The following is a 26744-nucleotide window of genomic DNA, read 5'->3' as shown; positions in this document are numbered from 1 at the left end:
ATATTTGAAACTTCAACAGTTTTATTCGAAATGATGTGTTTATTAGCCTATAAATATCCGTTTGTTTTCCCAGTTAAAATCACAAAAATATTAACTTTAACTTTAACTCAACACATTACACAATAAAAACACACGTTTCTCAAGTCAAATTTATAATCACATCTCATTTGTCATTTTCCACAATCAAAATTAAAGTTATTTTAACTCTGAAACCAAACGCACTGTAAGTGTCTCTTGAATAGTTTTCACTTATACTGTTTGAGTGAAAGGAGACTAACCAAAATGTATGAAAAATTATAAAAGTTAGTTATAAAAGGAATATAATTGTAATATCATTATAAAATTGAGGGTAAAATGGAAAGAAAAATTGGACAAACTCATAGTAAATATTATTTTTATATATAGTATAGATATAGATATAGATTACAGAAAAGAATCACATATCCTCATTTTCAACCCTGAGTACATACGTATTGAGGAAAGACATTAAAGTAAGATAGCCATCACGGTATTTGGACAACACACGTCAATGCCAAGCAATTGTACATAAATCGAAGGCTACTGCCTCTGCCCCGACCTCTCGCCTGCATTCTCAAGGCAGCTCCAGAACGCAATCCCGGAATAGTCAAAGATATATATATATATATATATATATATATATATACGAAGGCTACTGCCTCTGCCCCGACCTCTCGCCTGCATTCTCAAGGCAGCTCCAGAACGCAATCCCGGAATAGTCAAAGATATATATATATACTAATGAAGGAAAAGCCAAACTCATGCCTCACTCGGAAGAACATTGTAAAAGTGATAAACCTCCTCTTCATCAATGACGCCGACCTCAGTACAGCAAACTGAGCAGCAGACATGCTTGAATGATTCGTTGCTGATGGCACCACCAACTTCAGCATCAACTTCCGCAGTTTGTCTCCCTCTTTTAGCTCTTCCAGGTCTTGCTCTGTTTCGCTCATATACCACACGTTCAGTCTCGACTTTGCAGTTCACAACAAAGATTGCTCTATACTGGGTCACGTACTTTTCATGCCTACCAACCCAACAAGCATAGTCAGTAGCATTCTCTTGCAAGAAAAAATTGGAAGATAAGAAACTAGCATGTAAGGGGTTAGCAGCTGAGAGGGATTGAAGAAGAGAGACCCACACAGTGTGTGCACTGCAGCTACATACTAAAGAGACTGTGCAAACCCAAATGCATATGATGAGGAACACCAAGGCACGTAGCTCTTCTAAAAGTCAGAACAAAAGGTTCAAATTTTGGCATGGCTCGTGTAGTAGCTGAAGCTCCATCACCTTTTTCTTAGCATAAAGCACTGAACTTATCAAAGCTTTTTGAGCTGATCGAACTACACTGGGTAGAGACCTTGGATTACATGACTATAAATGGCATGGAACATCCTTTACTCGATGGGCAAATCAAAAGATTAACATACAAAACAATGCCAAATGCTATGAAAAGAGAATAACTTGAAAGGAATTTGTTCCCACCACACGGGTCAGGGCAAACGTATAGCTAGGCTAGCTCAATACAATAACAAGCCTGACACGGAGAATGGAGCCACACAGCAGTTTGATATCAATCGATCTCAATAATCTGACCAATATTACTAATAAGGAGCGGACGTAATACTTATTTGCAACTCATGAATTTTGCAGTGCGTCAGCCAGCATTGGCAGCTCTCCCTCACCGAAACAACAGATGAGATGAAAGAACAATTGACTCCTTTGTGTTTCCAACTAGTTTGGATAATCTACTTATCCTCCTGAAAATGAAATGCTTGCTAGTAAAACAATTTGTTGACATATTCATTTGATTAACTCCTCCTCCTCCTCCTCCTCCTCCTCCTCCTCCTCCTCTTTTTTTAAAGAATATATTTTTGACATAAAATGGAAAGGAGAGAGAGAGAGAGAGAGAGAGAGAGAGTTGGGATCCCAAACCTTTGACACTCCAGGCAAAGGGTGGTGAAACAAGCGGGGCAGCTGAGAACAGCATCAGTAGCATGGCCATGCCTTTTCTTCTCAACCCATGATTCATCTTTATCGTCGAGGTTGGGATCATAAAATTCGGGTTTGATGGAATAGTCGATTTCATCGTCATCAGAAACTGAAATGCAGGACGGATAAATAATGAAAGGCTCAGGCTCGGGATCAGGATCAGGATCAGGGATCGGGTAGAAGCATAACATGACAGATCACGTAGGCACAGCAGCACTGCAGCATGATATTCGATAGTGAAGGGAATGATTTTAATCATCCATTAATCGTCCATTGGGCATACATACAAATAATATATTGTATCTAAAGATAAAAGAGAAGCATGAAATGAAACCACCTACCTAGCAGTGGGCACTAAGTAACAACATACAGTGGAGTTAGTGAGTAGACAGAAAGCATGAATTGACAGACACGGAAATGAGCAGAGATGAGAACATCATCAGAAGAAAATACCAAACTATGTATGCACAACATTGGCATCGTATAAATTAAATAATTGACAGAGTTACGTTGGAATGAGAAACAACAGCTCTTTTTGCGTGATTGAATAACTACTGGAATACTCTTATAAAAAATTTGCAGAGACTCATCAGCTAGGTTTGGGTGAGGAATACGGGTACGAACTTGAGAGTCCAATCGAGAGCAACAGCACGCACACACACATCGCATACATAAAGGAGGGGAACGGAACGGAGAGGTTAGTAGGGAAGTGTATGTAATCGATTCGAAATAGAAATAGGAATACTACTCTACTCAACTGGTTTGCAGCGAATTGCTGGGAGACTCTTTTGGTTCTGGTTTGCCATCTTCTTCCATAATAATAATTGCCTTCTCTGCCTCTGCTGTTGTTCTATGCTCTTCCATGATAGACAGATAGATGGATTGGTATCTTATCTTATCTTTGAGGTGAAGTGAAAATGGACAACCGAACAGGCGCTGATGCTGCAGCGCCTCAGCGCAGTCGAGTCGAGATTGTTCTTCCAGGCTCCGGCCGAAGGAAGAGGTGAGGTCGGAGGAGGGAAGGCACAATGACGTACATTGGAGGAGGAAAAGAGCAGAGAGTTTTTTTCTTCTTTGGGGGGTCGGGGGGTTTTCCCTTCCCTCTTTTGGGCCAAAGCAGAGAGTTGTTGAGTTGGACCGATCGCGAAGACGCGCACAGAGACAGAGACAGAGACAGAGACGGAGACAGGAAGGAAATAAGTTGGATTGCAGATTGATGTTCATATCCGAGCTCGGCCCAGCCCACCAATTCGCTCGCTGCAACTGCAACTGCAACAGCCCATCCGATGGCATGCGTATACAGATTATTAATATAATCTTTTATCTTTTTATTACATAATAATTTTAGCTCGAGATCTCCATTCGTAGAATGAATTGATTTGATTACATTCCTCTTTTCCTCAGTAAACAAACGAGCATCTTATTCCACTTACTTTCGGTTTAATATCGAATCCCTCCTTTTGGAAGTTATTTCTTCTCCCGGAAGCTGGGAATCATCATGTCAACCTGAAGCTTTTGGGGAACTTGGCTTCCGGAAAGTGGAGGATTCCAACCGAGCCATGCTTTCTATTAAATTTGCATTGGATTCATACGGATTTGAACCCATATCCACTTAAAAGTTCAAGCTGATAAGAAGTGATACACAAATCTCATATAAACTCATAGATATTCATTCATTTTTCTAATGTGAGATTAACATGCTCAACACTCGTCCTCACATACAACGTGTAGTCTATTCTGCCTACATGTTGTCGCGTGCTTTTAAACACACACCCTCAACAACTTATCTCGAGCCGAGCTCATCTTCAGTGCTCGAGCGACGGGACTAATACGACGCGCACTATTGGCTGCACTCGAATATATTGGGTTTGGCGTGGTGTAGGTGCGCACACGCTCGTTGGCGGGCGTACATGTAACCTGGGCTCTGATACCATATTAAATTTCCGTAGGATGAATCCCATACTGAAAAATAAAATGAAAATTCATGGGTTAATATATAACTTGGGTACCACCACTTATGAGCATGAGCTTTTAAGTGGAAATGGATCTGAACCCGTATAAACCCAATGAAAATTTAATATTTTCCAAAACTGCTTGGGCTCTCACCTCCAAATCCAACAGCCTTGCAGCTCAGGTTTTGAAAGCTAAATACAGGAATTTTCTCTCCCAATCCATCGCTCTACTAGTTCCTTTTCTAGTATTTGGAAAGGGCTCCTTTGGTGCCAAGACTCCATTAAAGCATGCACAAATTTTTCTATTGGAAATGGTTCCTCCACCTCCATCTAGTACGACCTGTGGATCCAAGGAAAACCTGATTCTAATCATATTCCTAATTATGGCATTCATAGGGAACTGGAGGTCAATGTACATGATCTCATGCTCTTTAACCAGCTATTTCAGTATGAAATAGAGTAAGGGGCGGACCTTATAAAGAGAGAGGGAGGGGGTCACATGGGGAGGGAGAGAACCAAAACCAAAAGGTGAAATATGCAGCTTCTTACTAATCTTTTTGAGCCCGACACAGTTAGGAATATATTGAAAATCCATCTACCCCAAGAGGAACATACAGATACCACTCTTTGGATACCCTACTCATCGGGAGAACACTCGGTGAAATCTTTCTGCATGCTTGATCAAAAACAAAGATTCAATGCTGATCAGAATGCCAAATGGAAACAATTATGGGGTCTAAAGATTCATGACCATTTGAAAATCCACTTGTGAAGATGTTTCAGTGAATACCTCTCTTGGTTCTCACAGAGTGACTCCCCTTGTACACTTTGTCGAACCAATTCTGATAATTATGCCCATCTTTTCGATGACTGCATTTTTTATTTTGTTTCGTAGAGGGAATCACCATAGGATATATGTACAAGCTTCATTTCTAACTCTTCCTTAACAGATATCATTAAATTAACTTTTAAATTGATCTCCCTGCACTTCTAGTCCGTTATTGCCCGATGAACTGTCACTTTCTCTCTATGGTGCTCTCATACTATATCATTTATGGAACTTGAGAAATGAAATTTTGATGGCAGGAAAAAAAGCTGATCTATGGGAGGCAATTCAAAAGATCAAGATAGCCTTCAATGAGCACAATCCTGAGACAGTATGCTGTGATCGGTCTATCTCCCACCCATTCGCAGAGAACAGAGACTCATCTTCAAATTGAGATGAAGCTGCAGGCAGCTCTAGTCGGGATTGGATTGAGATCTTCTCTGATGCAGCATGGTTCCAAGACAAAGCCTGCATCATAGGTTTTATGCGCAAACAAAACAAGACTCCAGCCCTCTCTTGGTTTGCACCAGCCCACACTTTAACTCCACTTCAAGCGGAAGCTGAGGCCGTGCTGATTGCCCTCTAGATAGCTCTTGATCGAGGTTGGGATCGTGCATGGATTCGAAGTGATGCCCTTTTGTTGGTAGCTGCTATACACAAACCTTATCATCACCTTGGGAAATTACAGGCACTGTTTCAGATATTATTAATCTCTTTAGCCGCTTTATGAAGTGAAAATGTTTTCGGATTCCACGTAATAATAACTCTCGAGCCTACAACTTAAGCCAATACAACATTAAATCCGATCTTGTAGATCTTTGTATCCTTGAGAGTTATCCGGATCTATATGTACTTTAGTCATTCTTATATAAATAATATCATCTTTTAAGTATAAAAAAAATAATAAAAAAAGTAGTAGAATAGATTAATACAACCCCTTCATCAAAATTCATAGAGACGGGGGCGAAACAGTAACACCACTCTTTCGAATGCTTAGTTGATCATTCTCTCTCAATGCCTTTACTTCGTCGTCTCCAACAGTAATACAATGGAGGCAGCCACTCCACCCCAATAGCAAGCAGAAACACCATCATGGATTTTCAAATAATACCCAAAACCGCGAGTCACATTTTCAAAGGACCGCATCCCCAGTCAAGAAAAGATATTAATCACCAGCAACATCAATCCAATGTATAATACCAACTCGTACCCCATTCTCGATGCCAATCAACACAAACTAACTCCTGGGTGCGTCACCCGTTGTCAAACATCAATCTCCAAACTCAACAACATCCGGCATATTCTAAAACAACCCCCACACTACACATGCATTAAGAAATGAGCATTAAACAAAATAAGTTGTCTGCCTTGAACTTTATTAAGACTCTTCCAAAGATCTTAATCAAAGGATTATTTGAATCAGTAATCTTCCTACCAAGCTACCTTTACATTCACCTAACACAGCTAATTCAAAGCAATCAATCTTAAGACACAATAACCAGCACCACATTATGAGTACCTATCTCAAATGTCAATCTAATAGCACATAACAGTTGCATTACCGTGTTTACAAACAATGAACAGTGCTTCAATCATGACACTATACAAGTGCCCAACTCAATTCAATCCTTCAGCTACACGCAAGCATCTATAGGACTTCCATGTATCAAAAACATGCAGCTTAATCTATCTCAAGAGACCCCGGCATCATGCTCGAAGATGTATCAACAATAAGCTCTATATTGCAATGTCCACAAGTAGCCAAGTTTAGACTCTATCTTTCATTCCCGATTTCAGTTCGATCCTCCATTCCATAGACTACAGTAGAAGGTTATGCCTTGTTATCTCGGTTTCCTCCCCAACAAAACAAAAAAGACCTCCAAGGCTACCTTCACAAATTGAGGATTGGAAAGTCTAAAGTACCTGACAAGAGCACAAACTTCCGAGGAACCCAGATACCTTCTACTAGATTGATACAAGACCACATAACGTACTTTAACTTGCATTTGGTTTTTGAGTTGGATAAGTGATCCAACACAACTTGATTTTATGCAATGATTATAAGTGTTGATAAATATATTGATGTATAAGAATATATATATATATATATATATATGTAAAAGTATATGGTAAATTTATTATTAAAAAATTAATTTTAAAAAATGGTTATAAAGTATGAGTGATAAAGTATTATTAGATGGAAGAAAAAAAAAACAAGAATTATTATATTATTTAATTTGGAAAAGAATAGAGTTGAGTTGGGTAGAGTTGGATTATAATCGAAAAAACAAACAAAGCCGCAACTCTCGAATTGTAAAATTGTAAGAAAAGCATCCTACCAACAAATTGTAAAAGGCTGCAAGATGCCGGCCTGGCTAAACACATCTCATTCAACACAATTTCAATCCATGACCTTGGACACAGATACTAACCAACCCTTTCAGCCCTTTACTTTCGACAGCATGGACTCCAATTCGCAAATTGGAATACCTGTTCTCTTCTCACAATACTAGAAAGTAGAAACACTCGTTTCTTCTTGGGTAAACCAGTTATATCATTAAGTGGCGAATGTACATACCGCAATCCCAAGCTCGGACATTAAGTCTTGAGATGCCCATCATTAACAACCTTCTACTTCGTAAAACAGCTCAGGAAGGGTCCAACCAGAAGTCAAGCTACATCAGACCGATTAGTATAGGAATCCAGAATCGATGCAACCCTGTGCTGACAACCTCAATGATTTGCTCTTTTATATCACAGCATCATCGGCAGCTCTCCTCTACCTGTGAAAACAGTTCTAAAGTTCCACTCTCCTTATTCACTCAAAAGAAGAATAATCGCGAGGAAATTATCAGCAGTCACGAACAAAATAAGCAGGTGATACGTTAATGAAGGAACCAAACAAGCAGTAAGACAAGAGAATAACAAAGACTATCAACAGTCATGAACTATTAGAAGAAGCCCATGAAAAAGGGGAAAGAACAAATTGTCGCACAAACCGCAAGTAATAGCAGCAAGTAAAACCCAAAATTATGTAGTGTTTCAGCAAATATATGGCAAACTAAACTAGTATATGCAAGTGTTCACGTTCTAATCTTTATCTCCTCTGAAATATCTTCAAGGGTTCACTGACCAGCCGAACCCGAATTCGATCCGCCATCACTTCCTCCTCCTCTGAAAGGATTCGGCAACATAATGCTGAAAGTCCTCCGCATGGCCCGACTACTCCCACCGTCCGAACTGCCTAGAGTACTCCCCTGAGCCCGGGCCCTCCTGGTGGTCTCGTAATCAGCATCATCTGTGGGCAACTCATGCCTACAGACGGGGCACGAGTTGTGCAATTCAAGCCACGGGAGGAGGCAATCCGAATGGTAGATGTGCTTACAGGGCATTTGCTTCACCTCCATGTCCTTCTCGAAATCATCCTGACACACGGCACATTGGTTCATCCCGGAATTAAGCTGCACATCAGTGACTTTGCTGGTAGGGAGGGCCTCCATGGCAGATTTCGAGGCCGGCGGGGTCCCGTAGCGGTTTGGGTCATTCTCGGCCAGCTGCTGAATTAGCTGCTCGAGCCCAGGTCCCATGAAATAGTCGCCGAGATTAGCAGGAAGGGGGAAAGGAGAATCAGAAGGGCGGTTCTCGATGACGAATTGGATTTGAGCTCCACTGGACCGTAGATTCTGGAGGTGGCTCTGCAGGAAGGCGAACGGGTCAAAGGGGTTGTTTTGGGGATGGGGCTCAGAGCCTGAGGTATGGGAGGCGGAGAAGACGGCCGGGTTCTGAAGGTCTACCGTGGTGGTTGAAGGGGGAGAGGAGGAGGAGAGGAAGAATGGGAGGAGAGAGGAGAAGGGATCGGCGAAGAAGGGCTCGGATGGCGGGAACCGGGGACGGAATGGAGTAGGAGCAGGGTTAGGGTTCTCGTATTCCTCCAGGAAGCCTTCGTTGCAGTGGGGGCAGAGAGGATCGGTTGATGGCGAGATTACGAGGGTTATGGAGCGGCTGCATTGGTGACAGTAGAATTGCTTGAGGCTGCTGCCTATGTCCGAGACGGAGCCTCCGGGCAAATTCCCGGCGAAAGCGAACGACATTTGCGCAGACTTGCGGAAAGGAAGTGGATTCCGCGGGCGGAGGGGGAAGAGACGGAGCAGCTAGAAGACTCGAGCAGGGAATGAAAGGCAGACCAGGCAGAAAGACCGGTGGGGGGGGGGGGGGGGGGGGTGGTTGTGGAATTGGACAGTCACCGTCGTATCATCCCATTTTCTTTTTCAACCTGATAATTTTAATTATTAACAACAATTATGCTATTTTTGTTTCGCAGCATTCTGGTCAGCAACTTTACATCTCTTTTCGTTTTCAACCCTTTTTTTTTTTTTTTGGGAAAAAAGACAAAAATCCCATTGTGGTTTAGGATCGGGACAAATCGCATCATATTCTTTTGTTTGGGACAATTAATCCTCATGTGGTTTGCTCTGTTAGACATTGGGAGTTACGGCATTAATTTTTTTTTTCCATTTTCAAGTCTCAATCTTTAGTCTTATAATTATTTTGGTTCTAAATCTTTTTCTTTTATTATTCATATCCTCAAATTTTCATTTTAGTCCAATAAAGAAAATCGCCGGTACCCATGGAGGACGTCAGCGACCTCGGTGGAGGGATCGGGGTCGCCAATTGGGGGCCCCAACTCCAAATTGACCGAGGACTCCGAGTTAGAGGTCCCCAATTAATTCGGAGTTGAGGCCGCCAATCGACAGTCCCAACCCCTCCACCGAGGTCATCAGTACCCGCGGAGGACGCCGACAACCTTAGTAGAGGGATCGGGGTCGCCAATTGGCAGCCCCGATCCCGAATTAACCAAGGACTCTAAGTCGAAGGTCCCCGGTCGATTCTGGATCGAGGCCGTCTCGGAGTCCTCGATCGATTCGAGGTTGGGGCCACCAATCGGCGACGCTGACCCCTCCACCGAGGTCACCGGCGTTCTTCGTGGGAACCTACGACTTCAAATTGGCCACCTCGATCCCTCATTCCCTTTCGATTTTCTTTATAGGACTAAAATGAAACAAAATAAAAAGTTGAGAATATGAATGATAAAAGAAAAGGATTTAGAACCAAAATGATTAAAAGGCTAAAGATTGAGAACTGAAAATGAAAAAAAAATTAACTCCGTAACCTTGTATGTCTAACGTAACAAACTACGGGGGGACTAATTGTCCCAAACAAAAGAATATGGTGCGATTTGTCCCAACTTCAAACCACAATGGAGATTTTTGTCTTTTTCCCTTTTTTTCGCTCAACTTTGTCCTTAGCGTAAAACGTTTTTTTCAATTCAATTCGACTGTCCACTTTTTTGGTGAGAAAAAATCACTTTTCTATCTGAAAAATATTTCAAACGTTATAATTTTATTAAATATATTTTGAAAACTACCAAAATTTAGAAAAAAAAAATGGAAGGGAGAGGAGGAGGGGAGTGAGTAGAGCCTTGTCGGCAGTTACTCCTCCCCCATTGAGGTCACCGACGACTTTTAGAATAGCCAGCGACTTTAAAAGATGTTTTCCAGGGGGAGGGGAAAAAGAAGTGGACGGAAGGATTGAAGTGAACAAACCGGAACAATAAAACAGTAAGGAATGTAAGGGTGAAAGACGCGTAAGAAATCACGTGTTTGGTATTAGGATTGAGTTGAGTTGAGTTTTGATTTTAATTGTTTTGTAATGATTGTGTTGTTAAATTGTGAGAAAATATATGAAAAATAATAAATAGTTGAGAAAAAATAATGTTTGTATTGTTGAATTATAGAAAAAATAATGAATTGTTAAGAGAATTTAGTATTAAAAATTGAATTAAATTGTTAAAAAATTGAAGAAAAAAAGTAATAATTATGTTATTAAATTGAAAATAAGTGGAGCTGAATTGAGTAAAGTTGAAAAAAATTTCTAAAGCCAAATAGAAAAGAAACCAGAATAGAAAGGGGAGCGAAAGCGAAAGTGGGACAAGTGGCGCAATGAGAGGAGATGAGTAAATTTGGCAGGTAATAAAAATAATGACATTTATAGTTTTGTCCGTATATTTAATATATTATTTATCTTCCTTCCAATATAATTAATATTATTTAGGATAATTTGGTAATATCACAGCTAAAATGACTCTAAGAAAACACCAATTGCTCTCTTTATATATTATTAGTACATATATATAATAAATGCAAAGTATGATGACGCAAAAAAATCTCTAAAAATTGTTTTTAAAAAAAAAATTAAAGTATTTAAATTGCTAGCGAAATTTGGTCATATATTTTAGGTGGAACACGAGGCCAAAGTCCCAGAGGAAAAGAATAATTAAGCAATACAGAGGTGGATTAAAATGATTCCAGAAACACAATTAAGATCAGTGGTTCAATACCAAAATGCACGCAGTCGAAAAAGTGAATGCCCCATGAAAGGCGCAGTGCCTAGTGAACCAATCAATCTGCTAACATATACTCCTCTTCTTAAGCGTGCTGTAGCCAAGCCTGCAAGTCCCTTGTTAAAATGTTTTCTAACCAACGAAGTTACAAAAGGCGCATAGGTTCTTCTATGCAGCATAAGTCTTCACACAGTGCTCGAATCCATCTCTATTATAAGCAGTCTGGCGCGCGCGCGCGCGCACACACACATATATATGTATGTATTTAAAATTATATATGGTGACATTGTAAAATTTTTCAAAAATTGCGTCAATTTAAGAATTTTCTAGCGTTGGTATCGTGAAACAACTCATACCTTTATAATTTTCCCCAATATTTACTACACTCTCAAATGTTTTGTTTAGAAGAGAACAAAAAATCGAATGTCGGTGATTATGTATTTAAAGAAACTAGACGAACATGGGGATTCTGATACCGATATATTTTAATTTTTAATATTGTTCAAATCTTCTACAATTATAAAAAATAATAATTTAACAATAATATTAAAAATGATTTAAAAGTCCTTTTCTACTAAATTGTGTAAACCTTTTATTACAATATATATTTTATTATATTTAATGAATTGCAACGTATCACAACCATATTAAGCTAAATGTCCTTCATTAATTCGCTGAATATGAAAAGTCACTCAATGTAAGGATTGCTTTGTTCTACGTAATGCGATATGAAAAATGGATCCGGATTTTATAATTTATATAGATATAGATTGTATTTTCATGATAATAACACAATTAAAAAGATAATTATAAGTAGATTTGCTAAGAGCTGATTATGGACGGGCAGCCCATTGGGCCCGGGCCCCCGTCATTACAATAGAAAGAGAAGACGAGTCAGTTTAATTGAAGAGAGTATGCTAGAAGCGTTAGCTTGTAGCCTGAGCCTTGACGTTGGTTGGTTGGTTTTGAGCCACAATTCATCCATCGTCGGACGGACGCTGGAAAGATTTCCATCACTCCCTCCCTCCCTCCCTCTGTCTCTCTCTTTCAATTCTTCCTTTGCCTGGCGAGCCTCGCCAATCGCCATGGACGCCAGCAAGCTTCTGTCCGGTTCGACGGTAGTGTTTTCGCCGTCACTCCCTCGGGTTCGTACAATTGCCAGCTCAAGCTCCGGTTTCTTGACACCTCCTTCTCCGAAGACGTCGTCCTCGTTCACGGCGACTTCGTCCTTGACCCTGCCCGGGAGAAAACCTCCAGTGTCTGCCGTGCGGCGGAGGTTGGCGCTGAAATGCGGCGCTGTTGCTGGAGGTATAACCGAAATCGATGAGAGCCAGTTCGCTGATACGGTGTTGAAGAGCGACCGCCCCGTGCTGGTGGAGTTCGTGGCCCACTGGTGTGGTCCTTGCCGCTTAATCTCTCCCGCTATTGAGTGGGTGGCTCAGGTCTGACTTCGCTTCTCTGCTATGGTTTTCTGACTAATGAGGAGAATTTCAAGTAATAATTCATCGCGCCGGAGAATATGAAAATGCGGACTGGACTGGAGCTTCCTACTTTGTGATTTGCTAAACGATACTCTGCATTCATATCATATTAGATGAATGGATTGGATTAATCGACTGCCTCATTATTATTATTGTTGCAATTATGCATATCGCTTACTCTCCATCCTGCTCATTTCCCGTGATTTTTGTGAGTTTGACTCGACTTGGGTGGAATCGATTATTCTGATTTTCGTGAGCTTTTGATTAGTGCAGAACTAACCCATATATATGCTCGGTTCGGTTCTATTAGCTGCTTATAACAAACAATTAATGTATAATATGTATGAAGGAGATATGAATGTAGCATTAATTCGAGTCTTTTCAAGTTTATATTTTGGATCTTCCTGCAAAGCAAATAGGAATTTTTTGTGGAACTTTGATGGTATTGGTGGCTTGTTAGTTCCTTGTTGCTTATGGCCGTTCAGTTATTTCTTCTTTAAAAGTGTTGCATGCTTCTTCTGAATCTTGTTCTCGTGCGCATCCAAACCAATTCCATCCAGTTCAAGCTTCAATTAAACAATGATTGGAGCTGGAATTGGCTGCTTTTATATGTGATGTGAGGATTCTGAGGGGGAAAGTGTACCCTGTCATGTTAATTTTTTGAAGGAATACAAGGAAAGATTGACAGTGGTGAAGATTGACCATGATGCCAACCCGAAATTAATAAAAGAGTACAAAGTTTATGGACTGCCTACTTTGATTGTTTTCAAAAACGGGGAGGAGGTTCCTGAAAGCAGAAGGGAAGGTGCAGTTACAAAGGTGAAGCTTAAGGAGTATCTTGATGCCGTATTGGATTCAATTACGGTTGCATAGTCCCGTCTGAACGCAGACACCCCCATACCTCAGCAGATGTCCAGAGAATGTGCAATGTTCTGCTGCTAATTCTTTTCGTTTGCGACCTGCAGCTGTTGCTTGTAGAAGAAATTCACTGTTGAAACTGAGACTACCAGCCCCCTGTATTCATATTTTGCATGGTTGGATCTGAGTTTTGTCTTCTTGTTTGTAGCAATGGTAAGTTTTAAGATCAGTTGAAGCACATATTGTGGAAGGTTTGGCCGCCTAATTGTAAGTAAATTTCCTTCAAATGTATCAAATCATTCTGTGTAACTCTTTCCTGGAGTCTAAGAACACCATGGAAAGTTCTCGGAGTGGAGGAAAGTTTCTAACATTAATTAGCATATATTTACAGTGCTGTTCGACAGCCAGAGTTTCAAAGGTGGATAAGCCGTCCGTTGACTTGTCAAGACAATATCTGATGAAATGTTTAGTGTGGAGCTATCTAATTGATCTGTCTTCTTACTTTAGCAAGGCTTAACTGGATGGTTTGATAGGAAGAATACTATCAGCACGCTGAAAAGCTCACTGAATTCACAGTACTTAAGTTCAGACATGAATGGAATGAAATGGAATGGGATGGGGCAAATGTGAATCACCTCATGTTTGTCTGTTCCCCCATCCGGCCGGAGCCGACGGGGAGAAGAAAACTACTCGTATATATGTAAGCTCGCTCTGCTCTGCTCTGGCTTTTCTCAAGCTGTGCTGTTGGTATTCTTGGGCTCCAAGAATACAGCTTCGTCCTTGGCGGACAGCTTTCTCAAACTGCTTGTACTTGAGCTCTTATCTGTTCTTGGCTTTTCTCAAGCATTGTTGTCGGCATTCTTGGGCTCTGCAGCGACAGCTTCATCCGGGATGTATTGGTGGCCACAGAAGTCATGGGCAACCTTGGAGGGAGAGGGTTGGCTGCTGGCAGGGCCCCCTTCCCCTCAGAATCGAGAGATCCCGGTAGCCACAGAGGCCATAAGAAACCTCCATTGCAGGGTGGATCTCGAAAGATATGAAAGAAAGACCTCCCTCCAAGCCGTACATACGACTTTCATCGAATAGGGCTTTCCACAAAATTATATATATATATATATATATCCGTGAGATCAAGTATGGAATTCTATTTATTCACTTTAAATTGAGTATCCGTTTTTCTCCCTTTCCTGCTAGGATTGGAAATCCTATATTTTACATATCCATGAGATTGAGTCTTTGAGTTTCTGAAATAGTGTAAAAATAAAAAGAAGTATTTTGAATCATTGCTATTTGACTTGGACTTGTTCTAAAAAAGTCGAGACATTTCGAATTGTTTGTTGACACGGACAAAACTAGGGAGAATCTATGAAATTATTTTAATATTGGCCTTGGACATATAATAGTTCCGAATCAAATCTCTTTAGAAAGAACATTTTTTATCTCATGGTAGCATGTTCTAGTCCCCTTACAAAACTTTCGTTATTGGGTTAGCCATATACTTCACATGTTTCTAGTGATTCACATGGTATCATCAAATGATACGAGTCTTGGATAAGAATCTACAAGAGGGAGAGGGGTATCCACCGGCAGGACCCCCTACCCTATTTCCTTATTTTTTGTATTTTTGAAATTTATTTTTAATTAAGTAGTATATTTTAACAATATTTTGATTTGTAAAATAATTTTTTGACTGAAAATTTAACAATAGGACTAAAACAAACAAATTATGTAGCGTTTAGAAGATAATTAAAGGAAGAAATGGGTTTAAGATGAAACCAAAAAAGTAAGTAAAGATTGAGGACCAAAAATGATGTTTTTCCATTTTCATATTTCTTTAACTGTATATTTATTTTAAAGAATTACTTTAATTCACTCAAAGTTTTCTAATTCCCAATACCATAATATGGTTCACAATATTTGATAATTTTTGAAGGAATATTATTGGAGTTTATATTAGAAATAACATATTCTGGAAAGCTAAAATAATTTCATACTTAAAATAATTTAATAAATTTTTTATATTACTTTATCATGAAATTAATTCGCCGCAATACATGACATTATTTCTAGCATATATATAATTATCGAAGAGTACCCCAAAATGGAGAAAGGTAACAGCTGTCCAAAATATGCATGGCCAGCTAAAAGGACTAGCAGAACAACTTACAAGTACGTAACATTTTTCCTTGATTTTTTTTTCAATTTGTACGTTGATATTTAAAAGCCAAATAGATCTTTAATGTGTTTTAAGCCGACTTTATTGTCTGCCCTCGAAATTTCTGGAGTTATAGTGTATCATCATTTTCAGGAGTTATACATTTATACATATATGTGTATCATCACTTTATATATATATATATATATATATATGTATATGTATTCCATTAGGTATACTATACATATATCCTCTTCTTATTCTATGAATTACTCCTCCCATGAGAGTGAGACTGGATAAGAGCCTTTCCATCTCTCCCGCACAACTTCGATCGATCGCTCCCATTTATTTATTTATTAGACAACCTGATATAAGCTAAATAAAAACCCAACAAGGTCTTGCCGTAGGTAGGTTGGTTCAGTTGGTCGAAGGACAACAATATGGCATCAGCAGCAGCGGGACCAGCAATAGAACATCATTCATCATCACCAGGCCGATACAATAATAATTATTGGAGTAGGAGGCCGACCTGCAGATCTCCATCATCTTTCATCAACTCCATCTTCATGTCCACCGTGAACACTGCAGCCAGAACCCTAGTCTCCATCGCTTCCACCTCCAAAACCGACCCAGCCGCCAACGACAAATGGAGGCCCGCTGACCACCTTAGGTTCATCTTCATGCTCATGACTTGGTTCACTCTTTGGTTCCTCAGGGTTCTCATGGACTACTTCCCTTCTCTCTGCCCGGCCTCTCCTCCCCCAGTTTCGCCCAGCAGTTATCACCAACTGCAGGGGGACGGCTGCTGGGGATCGCTTGACTTCCGGCCGGTCCCACCACTGCTATGTAATTATTCATCATCTTCATTAGCACTGGTAGGGCCATCTCCTCCAGGTTCTTCATCGGCACTGTCATTGCCGCTGTGTACTGCAGCGAATTCCCAGCTGGACATGATTTTGTATGAAGGAGAGGAGCATGAACCATCGGTTGATGCCCTTGGGAGAGCTCTCACACACGTAAGTGTGTATATATATATAAATACACATATATACATATATACTGATAATATCTGTTCATTATATATATATATATATATATATATTGAAAATCAGTTTATATATATACATATATACGTGCAGTGAATCTAGAAAGAAATTAAGAATGAAAAAGGGCATATATAGCTTGGAGTAAACCTTAATTAAGTATTCCGCCAATGGATGAGTAAAACTTCCGAAAGTTTCATCTCTTGCTTGATTTTTCTTTCGAGTGTGGATGTACGTAAAAATGGTTGGTGAAAGGAAGAGGGATAATTCATATTTAATATAGAGTTAATCACTCAGAAAAGTACGACATTTACACTTTTTTCTAAATATAAAATGACATTTAAAAAATAGCACAGAAATGCACAATCTTTATATTTTTTCCTAAATATAGTACAACATTTTGAGAGTCCATAGAAATGCAAGAAATTTGCCTCTCTTTTTTTTCCTAAATATAACACGATCTTTAAAAAATAGCATAAAGAGACACGACCTTCAGGCGATTCTAGTGCAACATTAATTATTTATAAAAAAGTAAGACATAATAAAAAAGAAAGGCTTGAATATAGCAGTAACGGCTAACGGCGTATTGTAACAAAACATGATTGGACTAGTGGGTCATACATATTTTTATTTAATTAAAAAATAATTCTAAAAATTTTAAAAATTTTAAAAGAAGATTTTCTTTTTTGAAAAAAGAAATGAGCGGATTGCAAATCGTAGTGGGTGCAATCAGGGCTCCCACCGTGGAAATGAAAAGCTCTCAATTTTAGGGCTCTTTTGATTCTGGCGGTGGGTGCCTTGAATATGTCTAACACCCACATAATTGGAATCTTGCTGGGGCTGATGATCCCAATTGGGAGATGGTAGCCATCGACGTAGTCATCACCGTCTTCCCCTCCCCCTTTCCTCTTATTAAGTTGAATCCCCTTTCTTTTCTTCTAAAATTTTTAATTTTGTTAATTATTTTTTAATTAAATAAAATATGTTGGGTCTACTGATCTAATCATGTTGTGTCATGTATCATAGTTAGCTCTACATTAGCCGTTACTGTTAGAATCTGACTGAATAATTGATATCGTGCTAAATGCACAACTAAACATGAATGTCGTTCCTTTCTATGTGTGCTATATTTAAAAAAAAAAGTGCAAAGGTCGTGTTTTTTTGTACTATTCTCAAAAGTTCATGTTATATTTAGGAAAAAAATAAAAAAGTTGTTCCTTTCTATATTATTTTCTAAAAAGTCGTGCTATATTTAGAAAAAATTGTAAATGTTGTGTTTTTCTGGGTAATTAAGCCTTTAATATATTAGCTAGTGAAGTAATATATACTAGGTGTTATATTTGCGCTTCGCCGTGGATTAAAACAACATCGAATGATTTCTTAGATATGTGTAATATATTAAAAAAATGTTATTTCTTATAGGTACCAGTTTATTATTACTGATGATAAGTCAAAATAATGTGTTTTGAGTATCCATCGGTTCGTGAATAATAAACATTTCATTATAAAATAATAATTTTTATTATTTTTAATTGCTCTTATTATATAAATTCAAATATTTTAAACAATCACATATTAGAAACGACCAAGAGATTATACTATGGTGATATTATTTTTAGTGCAATGATCTACACTTTGTTGCATGTTTTTTTTTTAAGTTACAAAGATTTAATAAATTAGAATATACTGAATTTTTTTACGAAATTTAAATATCTGTATATATTTAAACGATCACTATCTTTTTGTGTATTCCAACACAAAGGCTCAAATTTATATCTATAATTACAATCTATAATTTTTTTTCCTATATAGACTTATCCAAATTCACAAACTTTTCAAATATATTAACGTCATGACCATTATTTAATCATTAATTTTGTTGAATTTTTTGTTGCCACTAAACTTGAATTTAGGGCATTTCTACCTATTAAAAAAAGAGTGCTATGGAATTAGATTTGAAAAATGTGACATTTTATTTCTTTGGGAGCGTTAAAGATTTGCTTCCATAGTTGACATTATTTGTATATATGTGAAAATCGTTAAAAAAAAAAAGTGGAAAAAACTTATACACAATTGATAACAAGTCTAACTAGCTAGATAGAAGTTCAAAAGAAAATTTTGTAATAACTGATCCTATCATAATGATCAGTCAATCGACCGGACTGGTTAACCGAGTTACTCGCTAACCTTTTAGGGCTGGGTATAAAAGCACTGGACAATTTCCCCCACTCACCGCCTGGTCCTAAAACGGGACTAGGTTTCATATAATTGTTAATTCTTTACTCGGCACTAAACTTGAAGTAAGGACATTTCTACTTATTAAATAAAACAGTTAAAAAACGTGATGTTATGTTAAGAGTTTGTTTCCACCACTAAAAATATTTGTATATATATGTTAATCGTAAAAAAAAGGGGAAAAACTTATACATAATTTGCAATAAATCTAGATAGAAGTTGGAAAGAAGGTTTTGTAATAAGTGGTCCTATTATAATAATTGGGTCAGTCGACCTGATGGATTAATCAAGTTACTCGCTCCCTGATAAAATCAGTATAAAAACACTGAAAAAAAGAAAAGAAATTAGAAAAAATGTGTGATTTTTTTTAAAAAAGTATGGAAATGGGAAAAAATTCTCTACTCGCCGCATTGGGACCAGGAATGATTTCTAAGATTTAAAAAACTTGAAGTCATATTTACCTGAATGTTAAAAGTTTGCTTCTGTAACTAACAATATTTGTATATACATACATATATATATATATATATATGATTATTGTAAAAGAAAAGGAAAACTTGTACACACTTTGCAATAAATCTAAATAGAAGTTGGAAAAAAAGGTTCCGTGATAACTAGTCCTATTATAACAATTGGGTCAATCGACCGATGGATTAACAGAAAGTCTGGTATAAAAACACTAAAAAGAAATAGAAAATTAGAAAAATGTAAAAATTAGAAAAATAAAAACCGAGAGTGGGGAAATATTCCCCACTCGCCGCTGGTCAGTGTGTCTCTGCATATATAATAATAAATAGTAATAATAATAATAATAATAATAATAATGTGTCAGTTTGTCTCTGCATAAAGACATTCATTAATGTAATTTTGCATTTTGTTAGTTATTCAATATATATATGTAAATCATACATATATATATATGCATAAAATATGCGTTGCGGCTGCACCAATATCTTTGGTAGATGGTTTATAATCTTCTTATTTTATTTTACATTATATATTAATTGGTAAAGCTGGTTGCGCGGATTTCCAAGGGATAGGCGAAACAATAACCAACTTGCACGATATCATTGGATGATTAAATAATATAGACAAATATATATATATATATATATAATTTTACAATATATATAGCTAGATATATATGCTGCGGTTTCTTTGAGGGCAAGTATTCCCGGAGGAAGTTCGCAAATATATCCGTTGTGGTTGTGCTTATGCAAAACCAAGAAACGAGAAAAAGAATTAGGCAAATATATATGACCGAGCGAGAGGAGCGGATAATATATATATATATATAATAATAATAATAATAATAATAATAATTGGTGCACAATTCCCGCTTTCTGTTTGTTCTTCTTCTGTTCTGCTCCAGAAATAATATGTTGTGTTTGGTTTGTAAGTAACATTTTAAAATTAGATTTTAATTTTGAAAATGAGTTGTATAAATAGTTATGTATGAGACCCATCATTTGACTTTGTATGAGTTATTTTGTTTTATTGTGAAAAAAAAGTGGTATAAATGATACTCACCCTTTGATTTCGTATAAGTTATTTTGTATTATTGTGGAAAAAAAGTGGTATAAATGATATTCACTCTTTGACTTCGTATGAGTTATTTTATTTTATTGTGAGTAGAATTAAGTTAAAGTGTAATTTTAAAATCATATTAACAAAACAAACAAAGCATTAATTTATACTTCCATAATATGTTTTGACGCTGATGGTATGGAATTTTTTTTCAATGAGATAAATGAGTTTATAATATAATGATATAAAAATAATTAATAGTTAATAAAGAGATATATATACTTTTTATAAGGAATATATTAATATGAAATATCTTAATTATCAAGCAAAAGTCTAAGCAAAAGGTATCTAACGTTTTTCTTGTTTTTGGGAGGGCATGGAACTTCTTTTAATACGTGTGTATATATATATATACTATAGATAGCATATAAGTTAAGAAAAATTTAATTGTCGATTTACGTACTCCGAGATAATGTCTGAGTCTCCTAATTCGTGGCAGCCCCATGGACATTTCATCTCATGCAAAATTACAATACAAAATACAAATGCTTTACATGCATGCGTGCATGCAGAGTGGAGTGGAGTGGCCTGCCTTAAGTTTTTTATTTGCTATTTTCTTTTTGTTACGCCGCTTCTTCTCTTTTTGCCACGCCCCAGCCTTCTGTTCATTCAGTCCCTTCCTTCTTCTGTTTGTTTTTTCCCCCTTATATTTTCAATTGGAATTTTCTGTTCAGAACACCTTCTTCTCGGAATTTCAGGGCTTGTTTGGTTTGTGAAAATAATTTTAGAATTATGATTTTGATTTTAACTCTGTCCACTACACAATAAAAATACACGTTTCCCAAGTCAAATTTATAATACAATCTCATTTGTCCTTTTCCACAATCAAAATCAAAATCAAAATCAAAATTACTTTAACTCTGAAACCAAACGCCCCCTCATGGTGCCAACAATTGCACCATACAATTAAATAAATTATTAAAATTCAAGAAAAAATTAGTCATTTTATTAAAAAATTTGAAAAAATTTCTTTGAAATCTATACACAACTAAAAATTTATATGAATTACTTATGCCCCGTTTGGATTCAGAGTTAATTGATTTTAACTTTAACTTTAACTTTAATTCAACACACTACACAACAAAAATACACATTTTTCAATTCAAAAATTTTAACTTTAACTTTAACTCAACACACTACACAATAAAAACACACGTTTCCCAAGTTAAATTTATAATTACATCTCATTTGTCTTTTTCCACAATCAAAATTAAAATCAAAATTAAAGTAACTTTAACTCTAAATCCAAACGGTCCCTTAGAAATTCATGTATTTTATATTTTTTTGTTAGTAATTTATTAAAAAATTAAATAATTTACTATCGAATATTTTATTTTGGTTATATGGTGCAACCGACCGATTGCACTATAAATTTCCCCCTTCTTCTACTATTTTTTTTCTCTATTACAATGTGCCCAGAAACCTAATATACACAAATAAAAAAAATTAATAAAGGGTGTGAATCTCATCCCATCATAAGAATTAAAATCTAAAATCTCAAGTGAGAATGTATTAATATAACATTTCCTTTTGGTTGCTTGGCTTTGATTTTTCTTCCACTCTCTTACACTTACTCCCTTTGTTTCATGCTTTATCTATCCCTTGTACTCTTCGAAGATCTTTGATCGTCCTGTTGTACTCTGTTTGAAATTTCATGACTATTATTGAGGTATAAAAACAAAATTCCTTTTATACCGTGTTAACATATTATCAAACGAAAATTATCGTTTTCATATACAATCAAATAAAGTTAAATATCAGTCCGAGTTCATTAAATTTTCGAATACCAAAATGCCACCGAAAAAAAATATTATTATATTTACTCAACCAAAAAAAAATTTGAATTATGTAGTGCATGAATTTTGCTTTAGTGTCTATGATGTTGAAATGAGCATGTATGTATCACGTACCCGTAAATTACAAATATTATTTTAAATAATAAGTTACTCAATCCTTCATTGATAAAAAAAAAAGTTACGTAATACTTCAAGGAACTTATCTATTTGTTTACATAATTTACTTGAATAATTAATAAATGAATTAATTGCTTTGAATTGTTTTCGTAAATTGCTTATATATGTGTGTATTACAGATGCGTCTATTTATCAATTTTAGGCGATTTGTCGTGTACTACTGCATGGGGTATATTTATATATACGCTCATCTCATTGGCTAATTTTACCTTCATTTGCTTCTTTCCAAAGATATTTCTTAATATCATGACTCATGTCTTTCTCTTTCCGAAAAAGAGAATGAAAAAGAAAAGAAAAGAATCTCATATCTTTTATTTGATCGAATTAAGTATATGGATCCGATCTCTTTGAAATTGTAAATTAATTAATTAACTAATTAATTAATCTTATTGGTAATAATAATTAATTATCTATTGCCCACTCGCATGCCCCTATGTGAATATGGGCAGATCCTGGCGCTCCTGAACGAGATCCCCGCCACATCCAGGAAGTACCAGTTTGCCATGGCCATGGCTGACCGCATCCTGGACGATAACTCCAGGAACGGACACGTTAAGCTCCTCCACATCAACCGCACCGCTCTCGCCTCCGCCTTCGCTCGCACCTCCACCCTTCTCTACTGCTCTCTCAACCTCACCCAGCAGCAAGCCGATCGCGACGGCATGATGACCAGCAGCGGGTGGCCTGAACGCATCTTGCGTTCTCTCCCGATGGGCAATTACATCGCCTCCTCCGTCAAGGGGATCAGCGCAGTGATCCGCTACGTGGGCAACGCATGTACTGCCAGTGGGGGGCTGACGCAGCTGAACGGAGGTGGCCGACAGTCGTCTTCACATGATATCGACGGGGTAGCTGATCATCTGGAGCTGGCAGCAGAGAAGCTGGCGCAGGAGCTGCTGTGGATAACCGGCAGGATGAGGGACTACGGGGCGGTGGAAGAAGCTCTGGAGCAATGGAGCTTCTCGTCCGCCCTGGCTTCTGCCTCGCTTGAGGCAAGTCCGAGGGTACAAGGCTTCATCATCAAAATCTCAGGTACTTACGCACGTACACACATGTCAATGTCATGCAAATCTATATATATCCTATAGTCATCGTCAATTCCACGTCATTCCCCCGGCCTCATCATAATTAAATATGTATCTATATCCATATATATATATATACATATATATCTACATATGCATGCATGTTATCATCATCGTCAATTAATTATTTAAGTCATATATATTGAATAATTATTAAGTACACTGCTATATATTGTGATGTCATGGTAGCTGGGTTTAATTAATATAATCGTACCTATGTATTATACATTTGTAGCGCTGTTGTTCGGGGAGTTGATGCGGGATCATCATCAGACGGCGGCCGCGTACTCGAGGGAAGTGAAGGTAGGGATTCTGATGCTGTGGCTGCCACTGTGCTGCCATGCGAGCAATGGGCTGTCGTACCCAATACTGACGGGGCTGGAGAAGGTGGAGGTGGAGAGAGCCATGGACCAAGTCATCTCCTCCCTCCCCCAACCCGACCAAGAACTCGTCCTTACCACTTGGTTCCATGACTTCACCACTTCCGCCTCCGATTGGCCTAATCTTCAGGTCTCCTACGACCGATGGTGCCACTGCACTCGCAAGCTCGTTTAATTTATACATATCTAGCAGCCAGCTAGCCGCCTCTGCATGCACTCGATTGAAAGCTAATAGTAATAGCTCATTTAGCAGCCTGCTGAACGCATGGATATCGATCAAGTATTGCCGCCAGCATAGCTAGCTAGGATATATCTATATATATATATATATAAGGGAATAATAAGAGATCATCGGGATCAATATATATGTGCTCCTTGCAAATAGTAGTATATAAATGATAAATACCATAGGTGTCATCTGGGAGAGGTCCATTACCTGATTACATCCTTTCATCCACACAAGACTATAATTTCTCGGGCATACATATTTAGGAAAATAAGTGCGCATACATACATCATCTAATAATGCAATTTCTGAATGCATCTATCAATAGCTGGCCTAACGGAACTTTCTTATGCTTATTGAATTAAATTTTCGTTAGCTAGACGATGGAAAAGTAAAACTCGAGTGGTAGATATTTGCAGTGTGCTTGCCGTGCTACTATTCAAACTGGCCTAGCCTTGGGTTGCGCGAGATTTGTAGTTTGTCATTTTCAAGAAATTTCACGATTGCAACTTGTTTTCATATATATATATATATATATATATATTTGTTAAGTGCTTGTAGATTCTTATTTTATAATTATTTTTTAAATAAACTATAACTTAAAATTAAAACCATTTTACGTAAGATTTAATCCGATCAACGAAAAATCCACCTAGTGAACTGGCAGACAGTAATGCAACCGCTTGCTCATTGGAGGAATTCGGGAGTTTCTCTCGAGAGACTGGCAAGTAAAGGTCAATCACACGTACAGGGAAGACAACATGTGCGCAGACTGGATGGCCCAGTGGAGTTTACACTATTCCTTGGGCTATCATCTTTATGCCGTCCCGCCGCCAGGAATTCATTTACTCATGCTAGGAGATCTATCTGGGGCCTCCTTACTCCATCTTTGTGTAACTTAATCTCTTTTCACTGTACCGGGCATTAGTCCCCTTTGCACCGAAAAAAAGAAGAAGAAATAATTAAATCTTTTTAAAAATAATTTGCCTACATTGGAATTACTTTTAGTAATGAAGTTTAGACTTAGAATTTTGAAAATTTTCAGTTTTTTAGTTTTAATATTATATTCTAAGAAGCAAGTTTTTTATTATAGTATATTGTAGATACAATATGAAGTTCATAACATAAGAAAATAAATGTTGATCTAAATGTAAAGTTCATAATCTAAAGTTTATAATGTAAAGAAAATTAGTGACTTGTGATGATGATGACGACGACGATGATGATGGCTTTGTTTGGCTTCGGAGTAGGATTTTACTCAATTTAACTCCACTTATATAGGAAAAATAGTTAATAATAGATGGAAAAAATTATTATTTAAAATTAATTGTAATAATAGTTAGAAAAAATAAATGTGAGAATTTATTATTAAATGAGAAAAAAAAGTATGTATATATCTGGATGTTAATGTTGATGTGGGAATTTATTATTAAATATTTGATTGTAATAATGATTAAGAAAAAGTATATGAGAGAATTTATCATTAAATTGATAAAAACTATAAAATAGTAATAATTATATTGTTGAAATAATGAAATAAATGAAATGAAGTGGAATTTCACTAAACGAAACGGCACCACCAATAATAATAATAATGATATTGATTTTTTTTCTCTCATGGGAGTTTTGAAAGGTTTTAGGCATACGAAAAATCAGTGGATGAGAAACTCTCATTTGGAGTTTTTAGACATATGGCATAACACTGGAATCTCTCTAGCAATCATATATTATATATAGATTGGCTGGATCTCTATAGTTTAGTACTGCTCTACGTAGATGCATATATTCTTTTTCAGTGTGTAACCTGATATATTCGGAACATGCCTCGATTAATCCAATTCGAGCTGAGTTGACCAATTAATAGATAAAACCTCTCAATTATGAATTTTCTCTACTCATACTCTTAAACTTTGTTTAAGAAAACAATAGCCAGATCATTTGAACTCACCCTTTCTTGGTTCAATCACGATGGAGGAGCATAAATCTCCGTCGGCGTCCAAAATAAGATAAACACATTTGCTTAATTAGTGGTAGTGGTATTTGCAAACGTTCGTGGAGGTCATGTTGGGTTTGGGCTTCTGTAAATGCAAGGGGGCTGTTACTCTCAGTCAATCAATTGTCTTAGTTATTTACTAATGGGTATTTATATGGGCCTATGGGCCCACAGTGAGTCCCGGTTGATTTTGCTCTTTCAGCTTTAAGTGAGCTACTGTTAGGCCCTTTCTACATTTTATATTTTCTTTCTTTCTTCTTGCCAAAAATACATATCTGCATTTGATGATTTTTTTTTTGGTGGAATGAGTTGATGATTATTAGTTAACTAGATTCTTGCACGCGTTACATGCGGAGTATAGAAATACTTTTAAAATAAATTTATTATTGCAATTCATTTTATTTTGATGTTTCTAGTAATATTTTAAAAGTTAATTTATTATTGTAATGCATTTTATTTTGACATTTCCAGTAAAAGTAAAATCAAAATTTACCATTTCTCAAAATAAGAAGAATTTTTTATAATGAAAGATAATTTTTA

The 26744-nt window shown here is 37.1% G+C and overlaps 4 protein-coding genes across 5 annotated transcripts; 2 read left to right on the top strand and 2 right to left on the bottom strand.

Moving 5' to 3' along the window:
• Positions 1 to 380: 380 nt before the first annotated feature.
• On the bottom strand, positions 381 to 3117 carry LOC116187991 (E2F-associated phosphoprotein). 2 transcript variants are annotated; one of them, XM_031517070.1, is made up of 4 exons: positions 2769 to 3111; positions 1954 to 2119; positions 756 to 1045; positions 381 to 643 (listed from the first exon to the last, which is right to left on the bottom strand). In XM_031517070.1, the coding sequence occupies exons 1-3, from the start codon at positions 2872 to 2874 to the stop codon at positions 778 to 780; spliced, it is 540 nt and encodes a 179-aa protein (XP_031372930.1). In that variant the 5' UTR covers positions 2875 to 3111; the 3' UTR covers positions 381 to 643; positions 756 to 777. The 2 variants fall into 2 exon arrangements, with proteins under 2 accessions (XP_031372930.1, XP_031372931.1); XM_031517071.1 differs by lacking the exon at positions 381 to 643 and having other exon boundaries at positions 657 to 1045; positions 1954 to 2226; positions 2769 to 3117.
• A 4590-nt stretch (positions 3118 to 7707) lies between these two features.
• Positions 7708 to 8997, bottom strand: LOC116189289 (E3 ubiquitin-protein ligase RING1). Its single transcript, XM_031518887.1, has one exon. It carries the CDS (start codon positions 8877 to 8879, stop codon positions 7914 to 7916), a length of 966 nt encoding a protein of 321 aa, XP_031374747.1. The 5' UTR covers positions 8880 to 8997; the 3' UTR covers positions 7708 to 7913.
• A 3131-nt stretch (positions 8998 to 12128) lies between these two features.
• On the top strand, positions 12129 to 14012 carry LOC116189441 (thioredoxin X, chloroplastic). Its single transcript, XM_031519098.1, has 2 exons — positions 12129 to 12630; positions 13336 to 14012. Exons 1-2 carry the CDS (start codon positions 12274 to 12276, stop codon positions 13540 to 13542), a joined length of 564 nt encoding a protein of 187 aa, XP_031374958.1. The 5' UTR covers positions 12129 to 12273; the 3' UTR covers positions 13543 to 14012.
• A 1827-nt stretch (positions 14013 to 15839) lies between these two features.
• LOC116216050 lies at positions 15840 to 24442 on the top strand. Its single transcript, XM_031551969.1, has 3 exons — positions 15840 to 16698; positions 22970 to 23552; positions 23841 to 24442. Exons 1-3 carry the CDS (start codon positions 16123 to 16125, stop codon positions 24158 to 24160), a joined length of 1479 nt encoding a protein of 492 aa, XP_031407829.1. The 5' UTR covers positions 15840 to 16122; the 3' UTR covers positions 24161 to 24442.
• The last annotated feature ends 2302 nt before the right edge of the window (positions 24443 to 26744 follow it).

The sequence above is a fragment of the Punica granatum genome, chromosome 8 (genome assembly GCF_007655135.1).
Source record: "Punica granatum isolate Tunisia-2019 chromosome 8, ASM765513v2, whole genome shotgun sequence".
NCBI classification, from domain to species: domain Eukaryota; kingdom Viridiplantae; phylum Streptophyta; class Magnoliopsida; order Myrtales; family Lythraceae; genus Punica; species Punica granatum.
This window is presented reverse-complemented; position numbering and strand designations above follow the sequence as displayed.